The sequence below is a fragment of the Brachionichthys hirsutus genome, chromosome 20, assembly GCF_040956055.1.
Source record: "Brachionichthys hirsutus isolate HB-005 chromosome 20, CSIRO-AGI_Bhir_v1, whole genome shotgun sequence".
In the NCBI taxonomy this organism is placed as follows: Eukaryota; Metazoa; Chordata; class Actinopteri; order Lophiiformes; family Brachionichthyidae; genus Brachionichthys; species Brachionichthys hirsutus.
The window spans coordinates 5,974,016-5,990,120 of record NC_090916.1 but is presented as its reverse complement, the minus strand read 5'-3'; the positions used below and the strand labels follow the sequence as shown (position 1 = coordinate 5,990,120).

Below are 16,105 nucleotides of genomic sequence, written 5' to 3'. Positions count from 1 at the left end.
ACATGAAATATGAACTTTTGCTTTTCCTATAGAGTGGAATAGAGAAAATTATTCTGAGCTGTTAATCACTGAATTATCTTGAGTTAACAGTTTGTCTCAGAGGGTAAATTAATTTATTATGTGAGACTGCCTCGCTGCATGTTGACGGTCAAACAGACAAAAAAAAGGAAATCTCCAAGTTTCTCGTGTCACAAAATATTTAATTGGTTCTGGTTTACATGCAGCTAAAACACATTTAATAGGTTTTCAATGTACAATATCTTACAGTGTACTGTATGACCATTGCTTCGATGACAGGGACACTGGTGGACAATTCAACTCCACAGACTGGCAGAAACAACACAACTCAAATATAGCTGACTTGTAGCATGACATTATTAAGATGCTAACTTGAGGCTCATCTGGTTTTACCGGTTGCATTTGGGGTAAAAAAGATTTAAATGTAGATTTGAAGATCTCTGAGGCTTAAAACATAAAGGAGGAACCCAAACCCCAGGATGTGAACAGGTGGAATCAGCAGCACATGTTTGCATTATATAACATAACATTTCTCCCCCCCCCCCACCCACCACCACACACACACACAATGCCTTCATTCGTTTTAAAGGATGGGGGCTTTCTTGGAGAATCAATTATGTGACAGGCTTAAATTAAAATAAACAAATTAAACAGCTTGATGTGTTGTTGTTGTTGTGCGTTGTTCCTTCGGGATTTTTGTTGCCCAAAGTGGCCAGAAATGACTATTGCAGGTTTTACAAGGTGAACGCTTTGGAAAGAAACTTTGACTAAATGGATTTTTAATCTCTGAAAACACTTACAAAAAAAAGAACAAACTTTTCTTTCTCAATAAAATTCTCCGGGTTGGTACCGACTGTGTGGACCTGGACCTGCACTGTGTATAAACAGTACAGGAGGAGCAGGGGGGGGGGGGGGGGCGACGACACACGCACAAATGTGTGCTACAAGGAAGAACTGCTTCCACCGCTTCCAACCGGATTCCCGTGTCCGTTGTGTCGTCATCCGTTTGAGGTTCATCCTCTTCCTCTACTTGGATTCCTTCTCGGTGTCGAGCAGCGCAGAAACGATGCCCAGCTTCTTAAACTCTTCAACCAGATCACCATTCTGGTGCATCTGGAGCAAGATGTCGCAGCCCCCCACAAACTCACCGTTGAAGTACACTTGAGGTATTGTGGGCCAGTTGGAGAAGTCCTTGACACCTGCGGAAAGCAGACGGCATCGGTGTCAAGAGTCAGAAACAAACTAAAGCACCATCACGCCAGGCGGCTCACAAGCCACTCTGTTTGAATGCTACTCGTTCCAAGTTATTTTTTTGTATGCGTGATGACGCTATTGCGACAGGAACCTCTGTTAAAACAAACACCCATTCAACGGTGGAGCTGATGCAACTATAAAATGCATTTCCTTGTCTCTCCCCCAACCTATGAAAGTGTTCCAGCTGTAGCCGCCTCAGCTTGTGGGAGGCGGAGAAATGCACCATGTTGATGGTGAAACGTTTATATTCACGGACCCCACCCTTTGGTCCTTCTGCAGACCACTGATAATAAAAAAAAACCAAACTTTGACACCTGAAGAGCTCAAAAATTAGAGTCGTATTTGAATGAATAAATGATGAATGGAAGAGGATAGTAAATATTAGTTACGGCAGTTCCATAAAAAGCTTCTGTTTTTTTTTTTTTTTTATTGTCCATTAGGAACTAACATCGACATGCAGGTAAGCGCTGACGTCATGAACGCCTCATCGCGCCTTGGCTGACCTTGTCTGAGCTGCTGGTCGTCCAGCACGTTGTACGCAGCGTAGTCGTCCACGCCGTGCATCCGCAAGATCTGAACCACGGCGTTGCTGAAGCCGCACATCGGCTGCGCCGGCGTCCCTTTCATAAACACCACGACTTTGTCCTTCTTCACGATCTCACCAAGGTCTTTCCCCGGATTCCCCGGCGCGCACAAGAAGCGAGCCGCGTTCGACCACACGAGCCCGTCGGTTCGTCTCGGCAAGTGGGTCGCCGCGCCGGAGCGCAAACAGCTGGCAGTAAATCTGATTAAACTATTCATGGTCTTTGGTGAGCGTCGGCTTCATGCGAGAACGGGAAACGTCGTTGATACTACCGGCGTGCCTTTTAGCAACAGTAGAAAACAAGTCTGTCAACCTCTCGGTGTTCGGCAAGAGGGGCGGGGATCTAAACGCTGATTGGACAGCTGCGTCCAAATATTTAATAATCTTATTAGCCATTGGTCGAAAACAAGCGTTAATTATATTAGTTACACAAGGAATAGTTTTCGTTCTTTAATGACATACACATACATTCATATAAGCATGGTATTTGATACATACTGATTCACTTTCGTAGAAAATGTAATAAAAAAAAAAAGTAGCAGAATTACTTCCGGGTTACAGAGGCATTAATAACTTCCGGTTCCAGGGCGTCCTTTGCAAAGAAGGAAGATGGCGGCGCCCGAACAGAAAAACAACAACCCGGGCAAACCTGGAAGAAAAGAAGCTCAGCCCATAATAATCGTTAAGACCCCAGCGGAGGAGCAGCGGCTGAAATTGGAGAGGTTGATGCGAAACCCCGATAAGACTGTTTCCATCCCCGATCGGCCCAAAGAATGGAACCCGAGGGCTCCGCCGGAGTTCGTGCGGGACGTGATGGGTTCCAGCGCCGGTGCAGGCAGCGGGGAGTTTCACGTTTACAGGCACCTCCGGCGCAGAGAGTACCAGAGGCAGGATTTTCTGGACAAAATGTCAACAAAGTACGACGCGAACCTGAAATACTTGGATAAGGTGGAACTAAACAAGCAGGCAGCCGAGGACAGAACGGCGAAGCGGAGGAAGAAACGGGAGAAGCTCAAGCAGAAAAGGCTGATGGCGAAAAAGGCAAAGGTTGAGACCAAAGACGGAAAAGAAGAGGACGACGACAAGAAGTCGGACAAAAGCGAAGAGGACGAAGAGGAAGAGGACGAACGAGAAGACGACGCTGAGGCTCCTAGCTTCATAATGGGCAAGAAATGATGCCCGGGGGAATGGACTCCGGAGTGACAAACATTTACCAGACGCAACATTTGGAAGAAGCCTATCCATTTGAACTCGTTTCATAAAAAAAAGAAGAAAGAAAGAACTTTATGTATAGGAAAGTTTTAGGCAGACACGGTGAGAGGAGATGTTTTTTTTTTTATCATGTAGTTCGTTATCTCGCAGAACTACTTGTAACGTTCCACCTCAGATGTGTAAATTTCAGGGGCTCCTCAAGTTTGGGACCGTCTTAAATATGCTCAAAGATATTCTGCATTGTAATGTAATGTTTCTAGTTAAAGAATTAAAACATGCATGGACATTTATGGAGTTTTGCAGTTTCTTCATTTTGACTGTTAAATTGTCCACGTTGACGCCATGTTTGGCTGGGGAATCCTTTCGACTGATCCCTCATTGCATCCTTGTGAAGCTGCTCCTCGTAGTGACTATTGCTTGTGGGCACAACAAGGCTGCAGAAAGCAAGTCAAAGAATGAAAAGGCGTGACTTCCGGAGGCTCGGGAGTTCCACGTGCGATGTTCCTTGGACAGACTCCTGCTTTCCACGGCGGTGGTGTTGCTGCTTCGTAGCCATCACCTTTCTTGAGGCAGGTAGACTAAAACCTGACAGCGAGGTGTTGACTGAAGCAGCAGAAAGCTCTTCCTGTCAGACACTTGCGGCTGTCACAATGATGTAAAAGTACCGGTAGTCAAGGCACACTCTCCCCTCGTGGATTTGGGTAATGATCTAAAAATGCTGTTTGGATATATCTGTCTCATTTTTTCCAGGAATATAGTTATGAACAAAGTTCCTTTTTCAAAAAAATCTCATGGCTTTTATCAGCAGACAGTCGGTTGATACACGAAATTAAAGATTTGTTTACATTCATAGCAGACATGTTAGTGGGCTTAATGAGATATTTCCCTTCGATCTGAGCCGATATGGGTAACGTATTTCAACCATATAGTGATCACCATGGTGATACAGTACAGCCTGTGCGAGCACACAGTTTGATGTCTGCTAATGTTAAAATTTTCAGTGGTGTAAAATGTCTTCTTGGGACCTCTGGAGGCTGTTTATGGTTTGGACCAGCACAAAGTCAAAGTATGATTGATAAAGTTTTGATTAATGAAACATCTCAAGCATGTACTTGTATACAAAACCACAATGAAGGAGGTAAAGTATCTGGGATGGCTGTGTTGTTGGGTTTTTATGCATCCAGGCCTCCGCCTTCCCTTCCCATTCCCATTGAACGAGTGATAGAGATAAATCCCTATCATCGTGAATTTCTAAATATTTTATACAACCCTCTCGTTTGTCTCAAAGATGAACTGATTAGAATTTGGATCTCAAACATGACCAAATCTAGTTTAGTTCTCGCTCCTTGATACGTTCTTTGAAAATGCCTTTGCACCGTGTGCCAAAGTTCACTCTCAGACACTACATCTGAATCCGGACAGACATTCTCAGACCCTGCGACTTGACTGTGCGCTGAGGCATCGAACCTTGAGAAAGTAATTCTAGCTCTAATACATATTATTTTTGCAAGTTTGGGGTTATTCTGCAGGAGTTGTTCCACATTCCCAGTTGTGATTGAGTCTATAAATTCAAGCTTGGACGACCAAGGAAGAGCCTGTCGAGAAAACTGAAAGAGAGCATCCAGATCACGTTCATGATTACACATCACAGTTAGGTTACCATCGCTACTGGAGCCTGAAGGTAAAAGTGTATTGAATAGAAAGTATATCATGTTGGTCCCCCTGAATGCTAAATACAACTACATCCTGGGTATTCATGAAAATTATTTTTGCCACGTATTCACCTGAAAAGCGCTGCAAGTTGAAGAGGATGAAGGCAGAAGAAATGGACAGCATTAAAATACCTATAAACAGCAGTGGATATAAATGTCAGGAAGATTCAGAGAATGTTGAAGCAGTGTTTCAAAGGAAGTCTGGATCACAAATGAAAGTAGGGACCGACAGCACTGCATTTGAAATGGAGAGGAAGAAAGAGGTGTGAAGATGGAAGAGTTGCCAGACAGAATAACAATAGTGATTGTTGTGAGAAAGACTGATATAGGAGTAGTATTAAAAAGCAGACCCTGGTAGATGAAAACAAGATGATAAAGCTTTTTTTGTTGAAAGGAACAGTTGAAACAAAGAGCTTCAGAGAAACAACTGAATGACGCTTGTTCCAAAATGTGAAAAGGTGAATGAGAGGGTGGTGGCAGACAAAAAAAAAAAAGAGAGGAAGACAATTTGATGAACAATTTAGGGAACAATATAACCGAGAGTTAAACAAAGAGCATTTAGTTTGACACAAAACTAAGCAGGAGGGAGAACCCAAATGTGGGCTGCATTCTCCTCCATAACGTCGATATGAGCATTCCAATCCTTTTCAAGGACCCATCTTGAAAAGACAGTTGGTATAAAAGGTTCCTGACACGGACCTTTCTCAATCTAAAGCATTCACTATCAGACCTTTTGTTTTGCAGCCTTCCCAAATGAGCAGAGTCAATGGTTCTCTGATAAAGTGCAAACAGTAGAGGAGATAATGCCCGCCTCTGCCTGCACCGACGATGCAACGTGAAAGCTCTAGATTTTAGCTTAGCAAATTGGATCCGAGTATAGTGCTTATACTTATTTTAAAGACAATTGGACCAAATTAGATTTGTATTTTTATTAATTAAACTGCCAAGGACACTCGATCAAATTCCTTATATGCATTTAATGCTAGAAACATTGCTTCCTGCCACTTTTCCTGGGGGGTTTGTTGTTATTAGATTCTGTAGCCTACAGACATTATCGCTTTAACATCTTCCGCATCTACGGGTGCCGAAAAGATCACAATCCAGCCATGATATGGGTCGATAGATATGACTGGCATTCCGTCGGATCCTTGCCCTCTTCATATTTATCACTACTACTGATGCATCGTGCCAAGAAGGGGCCACGCCTCTGGACTCTAGTGCATGGCAATAGGCTTTTAATACTAAAGGGGGATATTATACCTTTAAAGGTTTTGACAAATTCATCAATGTGACCATGACCATTTGCTTCTTCCATCTCACTTTCCTTTATGGGCTCATCCGCAAGCAGCAAGAATCTGTGCTTTGGTGGAGGGATCTATAGAATTCAACGAATTATCTCAGACTTGGAGATTTTGTGGACTTTCTATTTCTACTTGAAATGTATGTGAAGTCCATTCTGCTTGGTAGGTTATGTCTCCATGCATCTACAACACCAGACCCTTTGGATTGTTCATCTAGCTCCATTCTTATCCTTCTCTGTGTGCAGGTTGCCTGTCCAGAGCCCGGGACGTGACACAATCGATGTCTGATGTCTTTCTTCCATTAACAGGAAGGTACTCCCCGGGTGAATTGATGGCCAATAGATTCCTTTGCAAAACACACTGATAGAATTTGATCTGTTTTTGGTTCAATCTGACTTCCTCTTCCTCCCTAACAAATGTGAAGCAATCTTCAGTCTGAATCTAACACTCTTGTCTTTCATCTCCTTCTCCACAGAGAGAGAGGATACGTTCTCTTTAGCAGCCCCTTGTGTCCCAATCTCATTTGAGCTGGAAATGCTCCTGGTGCTGTGGATCCCGCTGCTTCATCTTCAGATGAAGTCCCCTGCAGCACAGCCTTCTTATTAAGATAGGCTTATTAGCCCAATTTTCACGAATGAGCCAAACAGGGACGTTCAATGCTCGGCCGATTCCATCTGTGTCACTAAATTTCCCTCAAGGCAGCATCTAATGATTATATTTGCTTGTTGCCGGGAGCAGAAATACCAACATCTCGGCTGTTGTTTCAGATAAACACACATTAGCTACACTTTTTATTTTTTTAAGATACTTGGTGTTACAATAAACAAATTATTAGCCATAATTTATTCGGTGTTCTTGTGAAGTTAATTCCCCAAATGCTCAGTTTATTTGTTTTAAATTCCAGGCAGAAATATTCCTTTAAATTGCAGTTCATGCTGACGACCACACGGTGGCACTGCAGCATCACAGCAGCAAGCATCTTCTATAAAAGACTGTCTCCTATACTCTGCTGAGAATCCCATCATTTGTGCCATTAATTACATGCCGTATTGACATGGGGAGCCCAAGCTGATAATATTTAATGAGCTCTTTGACATTTAATCAACTCTCATTGTGTTTTTTTTATTTTATTTCACACACTCGCCAACAATGCAGGCTTTTTTCCACAACAGCATGCGACTATTGGACACAAGTAGATGTTATTTTCCCCATTAAAATGAGGTTTTATATTACATAGTGTGCATCTGTTGCACAAGTGTTCAAAGTCCCTGTTTACCGGCAAAAGGGACGCTATCCTCACTGCCTACACTCATTGCTACTGAAATTCTAAGAAACTATGCTTTCATTGTTTGCTTAGAGCTCAACCCAGGGGTCAAAATCTCATCCCGGGAATCAATACACTTTCAACACCACCTCCCCCTCCACCCCCGTGCAAAGCCACAAGAACAACACTTCCCCAAAGCTGGAGTTTGGCCGATCATCCGTGAGACCAGCTAGCGGTATCTCTGAATTAGGCTAAGCCGGCGAATGGCGAGAGGAGCAGCGATGGTGTCTGATACGTACGGTTGTTTAACCGTGCTGGTGTTGCTGGCGGGTTGCGCAGGGGATGATTCGACTCTACCACAGCCTGAGAAATTCATCACCGGGCCTCTGCAAAAGCAGCAAGAGCTCATTTGGCGGCAGCAGCTCAACACTTCAGCCCTAAACACAGCCTTGGCCTTTGATCCTTATCATGACCTTGCCGCCAGAACCTCTGCCGTGCCCGGGGCCCAGCAGGAGCAAGAGCAGCAGCGCAACATCTTGTTCTCGCCCATCGGCCTGGCGTCAGCGCTGGCCCTGTTGTCCCGAGTGACGGGGTCCGAGAGCCGGAGCCAGGCCCTGGAGGCCCTGGGGCTCCAAGCCAACTCTACTGAGCAGAGCTACGAGGCCACCGTATCTGCTCTTACTAACCTGCTGCATAGCCTCGCTCTCCAGGAGGGAGGGGACGGGAGCGGGATTCAGGGTTCAAAGTCTGAGGATGGAAACGGAACAGCTGATTGGAGCGGGGCTGCAGCAGAGGCGCAACATGAAGGGATGGACGCTGGAAAAAGAGCCGATCTAGATGATGGAAGGACTGAGGACGGGGCCCATGCGGGGGGTCAGTTACGAATATGGAGCGGCCTACATGTTGAAGGAAAACCCTCACAAGACTACGATAACGTCCTGTCCAGGACTTGGCACAATGGACCCCCCCTTTTTAACGCAAGCCTGGAGGCATTGATGAAAGACTTGCAATCCTCTGACAAACTTGAACTTAACAGTTATGTCTATTTCAAAGGTAGATTCTTGTAGTTTGGGCGATGAAAACACATTCAAGCAAAACGTGAATGAAAATTAATCGTGGCTAAAGTGAGCAGAAACATCAGGCTAAAAATATTGAAGACTTTCGGTATTCAAGTCTGAGCAAAACTTTAAAATCTGCGTTTTTGAGCACAAAATAATCCATCCACATGACATACGTGGCAAATTGAGATGCGAGCGGAGGGTGTGGTTTCACAGGTGTTTGCTGGAATGGCGTTAAAGGACACAATTTTGCAGTGCAATTTTTTCACAGAACCAAACGCCACAGATGCAAATCTGTGGCGTTTGGTTGAATTTCTGGCAAAGTCGGCAGGAAAGTCCGCCGTGCTGCCCTGAATGTTCAATTTCACAAAAATGACCCCTCTTCAGTGTCATTTTCAAGAACCTGGCCTGTCGCCTCCAGCCCAGGGTCTCCTCCTGTGTCCCGTGGAATGTTTACCCAGCCCTCTTTGTATATCTGTGAACTTACTGAATGCTTGCAGGCGTTTGAGCACTCTGTTGACATATTGGTCAAGAGCATCTCAAACACATTCAACGGGCGATGCACCGGCAGCGTCAGTCAGTAGTTGCTGTCAGCTTTTGGTAACTGCGGACAGTTCCTAGCAATACAGGGCCGTGCATCACGCTGCAACCCGAGGCGATGGCACGACAATAGGCTGCAGGATCTTCAAATTACCTTCCCGGCTTGTACCATAACCTCACTGCGCTGAGACGCTCTGCTCACACCTCTGACAGGGAAACTGTTCTCCCACGCAATGCCGCACATGCTCGTCCCGGTGAGGGTGATGGATATGCAGATCAGCTTCCCCCCCCACTGAGATGCAGAAATTCCATCATCGTCCAAATCGAATATAGCATCAGCTGTTCGGGAAGCCTGGGATCACGCAGGAGGAGAAGATGGACGCCGGATTCCGGGGCTGGCGTGGTTACACCGCGGTTGTGAGTCTGTAATGGATGTGCGGCCAAATCCTGTGAAACAACATCAGAAAATGACTGATGGGAGCTCAATGTTTTTCTGTCACATACACAGACTCTGTTGGACTTTCCCGCATCAAGCGCGCCAACCTGCACGCCCTCTCGAAATGTGCGACATCTGCAGCATTGTGTTTACGTGATAAAACTCCACGGTGCCGAGTGGCCTTTTGTTGTGACCAGTTCGAAGCACACCTGTGCAGCAATCGTGGCGTTTAATCAGCGCGTTCGCGTGCCGAAATGGATCATTTTGGAAAAGCTCAGTGACACGAGATTTAAAAACTGCTCAGAGTGAGTGAAACAAACTGCGGGCTTAGAACAAAGTCTGTTGATTTCAAATAATGAAACACAAAGGAGTGAAAACATTATTCAGGCCAGTACACAGAAACGATTCCGATACTGCGTTCTGAGTACCTGTCATGGATTTTCGTTGGTAGTGAACTCACACAGCCGAGGATATTTATGTATGTTTTCTCTCTCTCTCCACATTTCATCCTTAACACATTCCCTTTCCTTTTTGGACTCACGTGGCAGCTTCTCAACCGTTCGAGCGGCGCCAGACGGTGCCGCGGCCCTTCAAGCTGAACGCCACCACCAGCGTGGAGGTGGAGATGATGTTCAAGGACGACTCCTCCGAGGTGATGATGCTGTACGACACCAACTGCTCCGCCACCGTGGTGCGGCTGGGGCTGGCCGAGACGGAGCGCCTGGCCTCGCTGCTGCTGCTTCCCAAAGCCGAGCTGCAGCCCGTGGAGGACTGCCTCTCCGACAGCCGCATGAGCTTCTGGCTCAGTAACCTGAAGCCTGGGTAGGTGGGAGCCAGCGTTATTGAAAACAACCCATGTCGCACTAACCTCTTGCTCACAAGGCGTCCCTAATGGATGTTTTTTTTGTGTGTTAGCATTTATTTTCTGCCATTTTGCATCAGCTTTTGAAATACATCAAGTTTTTGATGTAGATTTTTCTCTGACAGTTACAGAACTTCATGAATACATTTCAGAGAGCCCATCGACCGATCCGCAGCCACCCAGGAATATATATGAAACTGATTTGTGTATGTTTGAAGTCGTTGAGTTTTAGTATTGCAATCTTGAAGGCAGGAACAATACCTGAAGCGGAGTCTCTGACAACAGAAGGCGCGAGTCGGCTGCTCTGTGTTGTTACAGCAGAGTGTAGAAAGCTCCTGTCAAGGCATCTGCTGTTCGGTCTCACTGAAGAGAATTAATAAAAAAAAAAAAAAAAAATTCAAGACAAGGCTCAGAGGAGAAGCTCTGAGTGTCGATATAAGAAGGCTGAACTTGAAAAGATGGTTCACATAAAACTCGTTTAACTCGGCATGGTGATAGGAGAGTGTCAGCGAGGATGAAGGGAAAGGCCTACAAACAGTGGTGAGGCCAGCCATGATGGACGGCTTAGAGACGGTGGTTCTGAGGTAAAGACAGGAGGCGGAGCTAGAAGTGGCGGAGATGAAAATGCTGAGGTTGGACCAGGTTGGATTAGAAATTAGGCAATAAGAGGGACAGTGAAATTTCTGGAGGCACTAGGCTTGTTTAACAATCCCTGCAAGCTTCCTGAAATGCAAATAAATAATAATAATGATAATAATACAAATGTCAAGGCTACATTTCTACCATGTTTGACTCATATCACCTCTGGCAGCAGCTCTTTACATTACTTCACCCCCATTGGTTAATATAACCGATGGAAACTTGTCTGAGGCGATCAGAGTCACTGCACAAGTTAACATTTTTCAGAATGCAATAAGGTCCAAAGAGCGTTGGAGGTCGGGGTTGACACACGCACACACACAAACACAAGTTCCAACATGAAAGCAAACAATACATTCCCACAAATAAATATACTTTGGGATGTTAAGAGTGTGCAGGAATTCCTTTTGCAACTTCTCTCATATGTAACTGAGGCCAAAAAAAACCAAATAACGTGCAACCTTTTCTTCTGTCTAAATATAACCACAATGATGTTTCATGTCAATAACATGTTCGAAAAAAACTTTTTTTTTACGTGTTAGAACTAACCCTCTAAAAACTGAAATACAGCTGTTTATACATGAAGCACATACATGAAGGACTGAACATGTATATAAGCAGGTTAAGCCAAAGGTTAATATGTAAACTCCATGTCCTGCATGACGTGTTTGCTTATCCTTGAGTGCACAGCATCCATCGATCCATGCATGGCGCAGAGCAGCGGCCTGTCTCCCCCGCAGCCAGTTGTTTTCCGTTGTTTGGCTTGCATGAATGATGCTGAGTAGATTCTAAATCAGCAGTAATTACTGCTCCCTTACGATCAGTGACTAAAAGCCTGCGGAACGGATTCCGCTCGTAGTAACAACACAATTTTAGAGTAAATCTATTCACACATTGATTTTTGTTTTCACAGGCGGGCAGAAATCCTTTTCCCAAAGTTCCAACTAAGAAAATCCTACAGTTTAGAGAGCCTCCTGAGGAACTCTGGCGTATCGACCGTGTTTTCAGAATCGGCTGACTTCTCGGGAATATCGCAGCAGACGCTCAGGCTCGTCAAGGTTAGGAGAGAACACAAATAAAATCCATTTATCCCATTTGTCAGAGTGAAAAGTATGAAACTACCCGGCGCTGTCATGCTGGCTTTTTCCTCCTCTCTCCTTCTCCGTTGTCTACATTCACTATCTTTATCTTTCTCTGTGTTGTGGCTCTCAGGCTTCACATGAGGTTCTGCTTGAGGTGGAAGAGACTCGGTCAGAAGACAGGGGGAGACCCGACATCATGCTGGACTTCTCCGTCCCACCGAGAATCACCTTCAACAGGCCGTTCATGCTCATAATCTACGACGATCTCACGGGGCTTGTCCTGCTCATTGGGAGAGTTATCGATCCCACAGAGTGAGCAATGCGCTCTCCGCGTTGTCCTTTTTTTTCTTCTCTCTTTTGCGATATAACACTGCATTAACTAGCTTTATTTTTAATTTAATGCCCTTTTTTTCCTCCCAATTGTACACCACATCATTCCAGGAAAAAATCCATTCCCAGCAATTTCCCTGAAGTTAGTAGAGCGTGTTTTGCTTTACCTCCAATTTAGCAAACGTTAAAGGATGATTTATAGCTCATTTTGCCGTCTTCACCAAATGATGAAACGACTTTTAAATGGCTGTAATTTATCCCTGTTACTCTGAATCTCAGCTATTCTTGCAAAACAAAAACATAAAACACCTTTCTTCCATTACAAAATCATTTTCTCGTTTGTGTTTCTTTTTATTTTTTAAACTCCACAACACACTCCCTTTCTTGTTAACTTTTTTTTTCTTTATTGGAAGAGCATATTGGCTTATTTGCTAACACAACAGAGTTCAGCAGCTCATTTCTGTCTCGGCTTGTGGAGCTGTCACTGTGATATTTAGCTCATTGAGGTGACGATGAGTGGAGGACAGTTTGATGAATAGGAAAACAGATCTAGCACAAGTAGCAAATGTCAGCCCATTAATAAAGATGGGTCCACTTGGCTCCTGGAAAACCCTGGATTGGTCAGCCAATAGGAAGCATGTAGGGTCGCTGAGACACAGATGCACTTCATGCAGACACTGACCGGTGTCATGCGCCAATAATATATACCAGTGAGTGGCGAACATGAGCTGCAGGAGGCAATTACACATGAAAGTAAATATCATTAGGTGAATTAAAGGTCACTTAATATAACATTTTTCCACAAGTTAACGCAGTTCCAAAACACTTATATGAAATATCTGTGCCAGGCTTTGGTCCAAATAGCAAACAGATGCTGCAGGACAGCGTCCCTCTTCTCTGTCTCAGACAGCTCCGTCAGAAAACTCACCTGCAAACTCTAATATAGCTTGAGTATGAAAATAGTGTCTAAAATAACTTACTGCAGGCACATTCAGGATTTCAACACTTTCTTTGTTCAGGCTGACACATTCTAGATTGGACCTTCATCTGTAGTCAGGCTGTGCCGAGTTTGTTGTGTAAAGTTCAGTGAAGACAGGTGATAAGGCAGTCTGATATTTTGGGATGGAAAGCAGGGGCTCGTCTGGGTTAATTTTTGACTCGACTGTCAGCTGACTCCCCTCCCTGCCATATATAATGGGGGAATTTCTTGCAAACTGTCTGCGGCAAAGAGGGCATCAAAAGGTAAGCATGTGTGTTATATACCTGACATTGCGTTTAAAATAAAGTTCTCTCTAACACTATTGTGACCTGCTGTGATTAACCCTCCGTGGTTTCCTTGGACGCCTAGGCTGTAAAGATGAATGCTATCATTGCTAGTTGCACACTTACAGCACTGCTGCTGGCTGTAGCCTGGGCAGAACACCACGGCCACCACCACGATGACGACCACAGCCAGCATGTTCACCATGAAGAGATGAGCTGCCACATTCTGTCCCCTCACAACGCAAACTTCGCCTTTGCCCTCTACAAACGTCTGAATGCCAACACTCCGGCTGGAGAGAACATCTTCTTCTCGCCGCTGGGCATCGCCAGCGCTCTGTCCATGCTGTCTACGGGAGCCGGAGGGGAAACACACAGGCAGCTATTTTCCACCTTGGGCTACGGGAATTACAGTCAGGAAAAGATCAACGAAGCGTATCAGCATCTCTTCCACATGTTTCAACACGGCAAGCAGAATCCAGAGTTTGTTACCGGCAATGCCGCCGCCGTGCGGATTGGCTCCAGTCCCCTGAAAAAGTTTGTGACGGATGTCGAGAGCTACTACTCCTGTAAGTTCTTCCAAGTTGACTTCTCGAAACCTGAAGAGGCTGCAGCCGAAATCAACCATTTCATCGCGACCAAAACGCACGACATGATCAAAGATCAAGTGAGCGACCTGGACCCCAACATGTTCATGGTGCTGATCAACTACATCACCTTCAACGGTAGGACATGCACAGATCACGTATGCAGTACATGATGAACTCATTGAAAAATACCATATATATACACAGGTTCAAGTTTATTTTCCCTTGTGCATTTTAAGGGAATGAGAAACCATGATGATGCAGTAATGAAAATACGCCAAATATTGAAGACATAAATGTAATACATTTTATTGCAGTGTTTTGTTCAAGAATCCTCTGCAACACAATTGCATTGATTTCCCTCCTATACAGGAGAATGGAAGAAACACTTCAATAATAACCTGACACATAAAGATACATTCCACGTGGACGCAAGCACCGAAGTCGAGATTGACATGATGAAGAGGATGGGTCGCTACAACTTCCACCATGATTTTGACAAGAACGTCACCGTCATCATGCTGCCCTACAAGGGCACCACCTCCATGATGATCGTCCTGCCCGATGAGGGCACCACGATGGAGGAGGTCGAGGGATTCATCAACAGGGAGACCATCAAGCACTGGCTCGACTCACTGTTCACAACGTAAGACACAAACTAGATCTGATGTCAAAATCGTCCTTCGCGTCGGTGAAAGCTGTGTCATGAGTTCAGGTGTTCGGCCGGGTCAGGAATATTTGATCACTCCTCTTTCAGTGAATAAACACGCTAGGAAACAGTTACGGCATGTCCGATTCAGACCTCTGTTTCTATTTTTCTTTCAGTTCTGTCGATCTGTTCCTGCCAAAATTTCACATCAGTGCCAAATCACCCCTGGAGGTCTCTCTGAAAGAAATGGGAATTGTTCATGCTTTTGATAACTTCGCTAATTTTTCTGGCATCTCCGAAGAGGTCAAACTTAAAGTCTCAAAGGTGGGAGAGGCAATGGAATATCAACGCTTTGACAAATGTTCACCGGAACAGATCTCGTACAGACTTTGTTTTTCTTTTCTAGCATGACACTGATTACTTCTGGTTCCTCCTCAGGTGTCCCACCAGGCTGTGCTGAGCGTGTTTGAAGCAGGAACTACGGCAGTGGGCGTCACCACCATGGAGGTGATGCCTATGAGTATGCCTGAAAGAATGCACGTCAACAGGCCCTTTTTGGCCTTCATCATGGAGGACAGTACCCGGAGCATCCTCTTCATGGGCAAGATAAGAAATCCCAATCCCATGTAAAGTGGCTTTTTCAAGCTGTAGCCAGCTTTAGTGGCTTCAGGACAAACTTCAGGGAGCCCCATGGAGATTGCAGTGACAATTAGAGCGTATTTTCAATAATGAATCGTCTAGTGAAGTCCGATGAATACGTAACAGATTTATCAATAAGTAACATAAATGAGATTATACGACATTTCAGTCTGTCAGCACATCGTGTGCCGTTTGAAACCGGATAAGTGTCTAAAAGTCCAAATGCAGCCCTTTGAATTGAACTGCTGTTGAAATGAGGTGGAAATAAAGACTTGAGGAACCGCTGCTATGATACGTTTTCATTTTTCTCTTTCACTTTTTTGAAATAGCGATTCATGTTCATTTAATGACAGGAGGACCAATTGCTGTTCAGATGGTATTGTTTTATTTCCATTTCAAAGGGTTTGATTTGTGGTGTTTCATTTCATATCTGTAATTTGGTCATATTTTATGAGCTCCTGGATGTTTAATTTAACTACCATACCACTTCAGCAGAGATAGCCGGGCAAAAAACCTCCCAACGCAGGACTGACATGCATATGATTTTTAGCAGAAATAAACAAAGGATCATAAGTACAATTTCACTTCTGATCAATACAAAATGTATACTAACCCTAATAAGGATTTTATTTATTTATTTTTCCCAGAACCGAAGGACAACTATAAACTCTTTGTAGCC

The 16,105-nt window shown here is 44.6% G+C and overlaps 4 protein-coding genes, 1 long non-coding RNA gene and 1 other non-coding gene across 6 annotated transcripts; 5 read left to right on the top strand and 1 right to left on the bottom strand.

Annotated features, from left to right (window-relative positions):
* Positions 1 to 188: 188 nt before the first annotated feature.
* On the bottom strand, positions 189 to 2,168 carry glrx5 (glutaredoxin 5 homolog (S. cerevisiae)). The gene is made up of 2 exons (XM_068753849.1): positions 1,776 to 2,168; positions 189 to 1,217 (listed from the first exon to the last, which is right to left on the bottom strand). The coding sequence occupies exons 1-2, from the start codon at positions 2,071 to 2,073 to the stop codon at positions 1,045 to 1,047; spliced, it is 471 nt and encodes a 156-aa protein (XP_068609950.1). The 5' UTR covers positions 2,074 to 2,168; the 3' UTR covers positions 189 to 1,044.
* Positions 2,169 to 2,459: 291 nt separating this feature from the next.
* Positions 2,460 to 3,346, top strand: prkrip1 (PRKR interacting protein 1). Its single transcript, XM_068753911.1, has one exon. The coding sequence runs from the start codon at positions 2,465 to 2,467 to the stop codon at positions 3,029 to 3,031; it is 567 nt and encodes a 188-aa protein (XP_068610012.1). The 5' UTR covers positions 2,460 to 2,464; the 3' UTR covers positions 3,032 to 3,346.
* A 98-nt stretch (positions 3,347 to 3,444) lies between these two features.
* LOC137909722 (small Cajal body-specific RNA 13) lies at positions 3,445 to 3,720 on the top strand. Its single transcript, XR_011106011.1, has one exon. It is a non-coding gene; the product is annotated as a small Cajal body-specific RNA 13 (non-coding RNA).
* LOC137909625 (uncharacterized) lies at positions 3,497 to 6,892 on the top strand. The gene is made up of 4 exons (XR_011106002.1): positions 3,497 to 3,768; positions 6,128 to 6,242; positions 6,326 to 6,392; positions 6,556 to 6,892. It is a non-coding gene; the product is annotated as an uncharacterized lncRNA (long non-coding RNA).
* Positions 6,893 to 7,607: 715 nt separating this feature from the next.
* Positions 7,608 to 12,277, top strand: LOC137909213 (alpha-1-antiproteinase 2-like). The gene is made up of 4 exons (XM_068753649.1): positions 7,608 to 8,397; positions 9,927 to 10,200; positions 11,793 to 11,937; positions 12,092 to 12,277. The coding sequence occupies exons 1-4, from the start codon at positions 7,608 to 7,610 to the stop codon at positions 12,275 to 12,277; spliced, it is 1,395 nt and encodes a 464-aa protein (XP_068609750.1).
* A 1,245-nt stretch (positions 12,278 to 13,522) lies between these two features.
* Positions 13,523 to 15,699, top strand: LOC137909214 (alpha-1-antitrypsin homolog). Its single transcript, XM_068753650.1, has 5 exons — positions 13,523 to 13,533; positions 13,640 to 14,276; positions 14,511 to 14,784; positions 14,964 to 15,111; positions 15,226 to 15,699. Exons 2-5 carry the CDS (start codon positions 13,649 to 13,651, stop codon positions 15,415 to 15,417), a joined length of 1,242 nt encoding a protein of 413 aa, XP_068609751.1. The 5' UTR covers positions 13,523 to 13,533; positions 13,640 to 13,648; the 3' UTR covers positions 15,418 to 15,699.
* The last annotated feature ends 406 nt before the right edge of the window (positions 15,700 to 16,105 follow it).

Bases quoted from the DNA above. Each gene is read 5' to 3' on its own strand.
- glrx5 (XM_068753849.1), bottom strand. From the start codon at position 2,073: ATGAATAGTTTAATCAGATTTACTGCCAGCTGTTTGCGCTCCGGCGCG. The intron at 1,218-1,775 runs GTCAGCCAAGGC...TGCTTTCCGCAG, and splicing joins CGACCAGCAGCTCAGACAAG to GTGTCAAGGACTTCTCCAAC.
- prkrip1 (XM_068753911.1), top strand. From the start codon at position 2,465: ATGGCGGCGCCCGAACAGAAAAACAACAACCCGGGCAAACCTGGAAGA.
- LOC137909213 (XM_068753649.1), top strand. From the start codon at position 7,608: ATGGCGAGAGGAGCAGCGATGGTGTCTGATACGTACGGTTGTTTAACC. The intron at 10,201-11,792 runs GTAGGTGGGAGC...TTGTTTTCACAG, and splicing joins CTCAGTAACCTGAAGCCTGG to GCGGGCAGAAATCCTTTTCC. The intron at 11,938-12,091 runs GTTAGGAGAGAA...TGTGGCTCTCAG, and splicing joins AGACGCTCAGGCTCGTCAAG to GCTTCACATGAGGTTCTGCT.
- LOC137909214 (XM_068753650.1), top strand. From the start codon at position 13,649: ATGAATGCTATCATTGCTAGTTGCACACTTACAGCACTGCTGCTGGCT. The intron at 14,277-14,510 runs GTAGGACATGCA...CCTCCTATACAG, and splicing joins CAACTACATCACCTTCAACG to GAGAATGGAAGAAACACTTC. The intron at 14,785-14,963 runs GTAAGACACAAA...TTTTTCTTTCAG, and splicing joins CTCGACTCACTGTTCACAAC to TTCTGTCGATCTGTTCCTGC.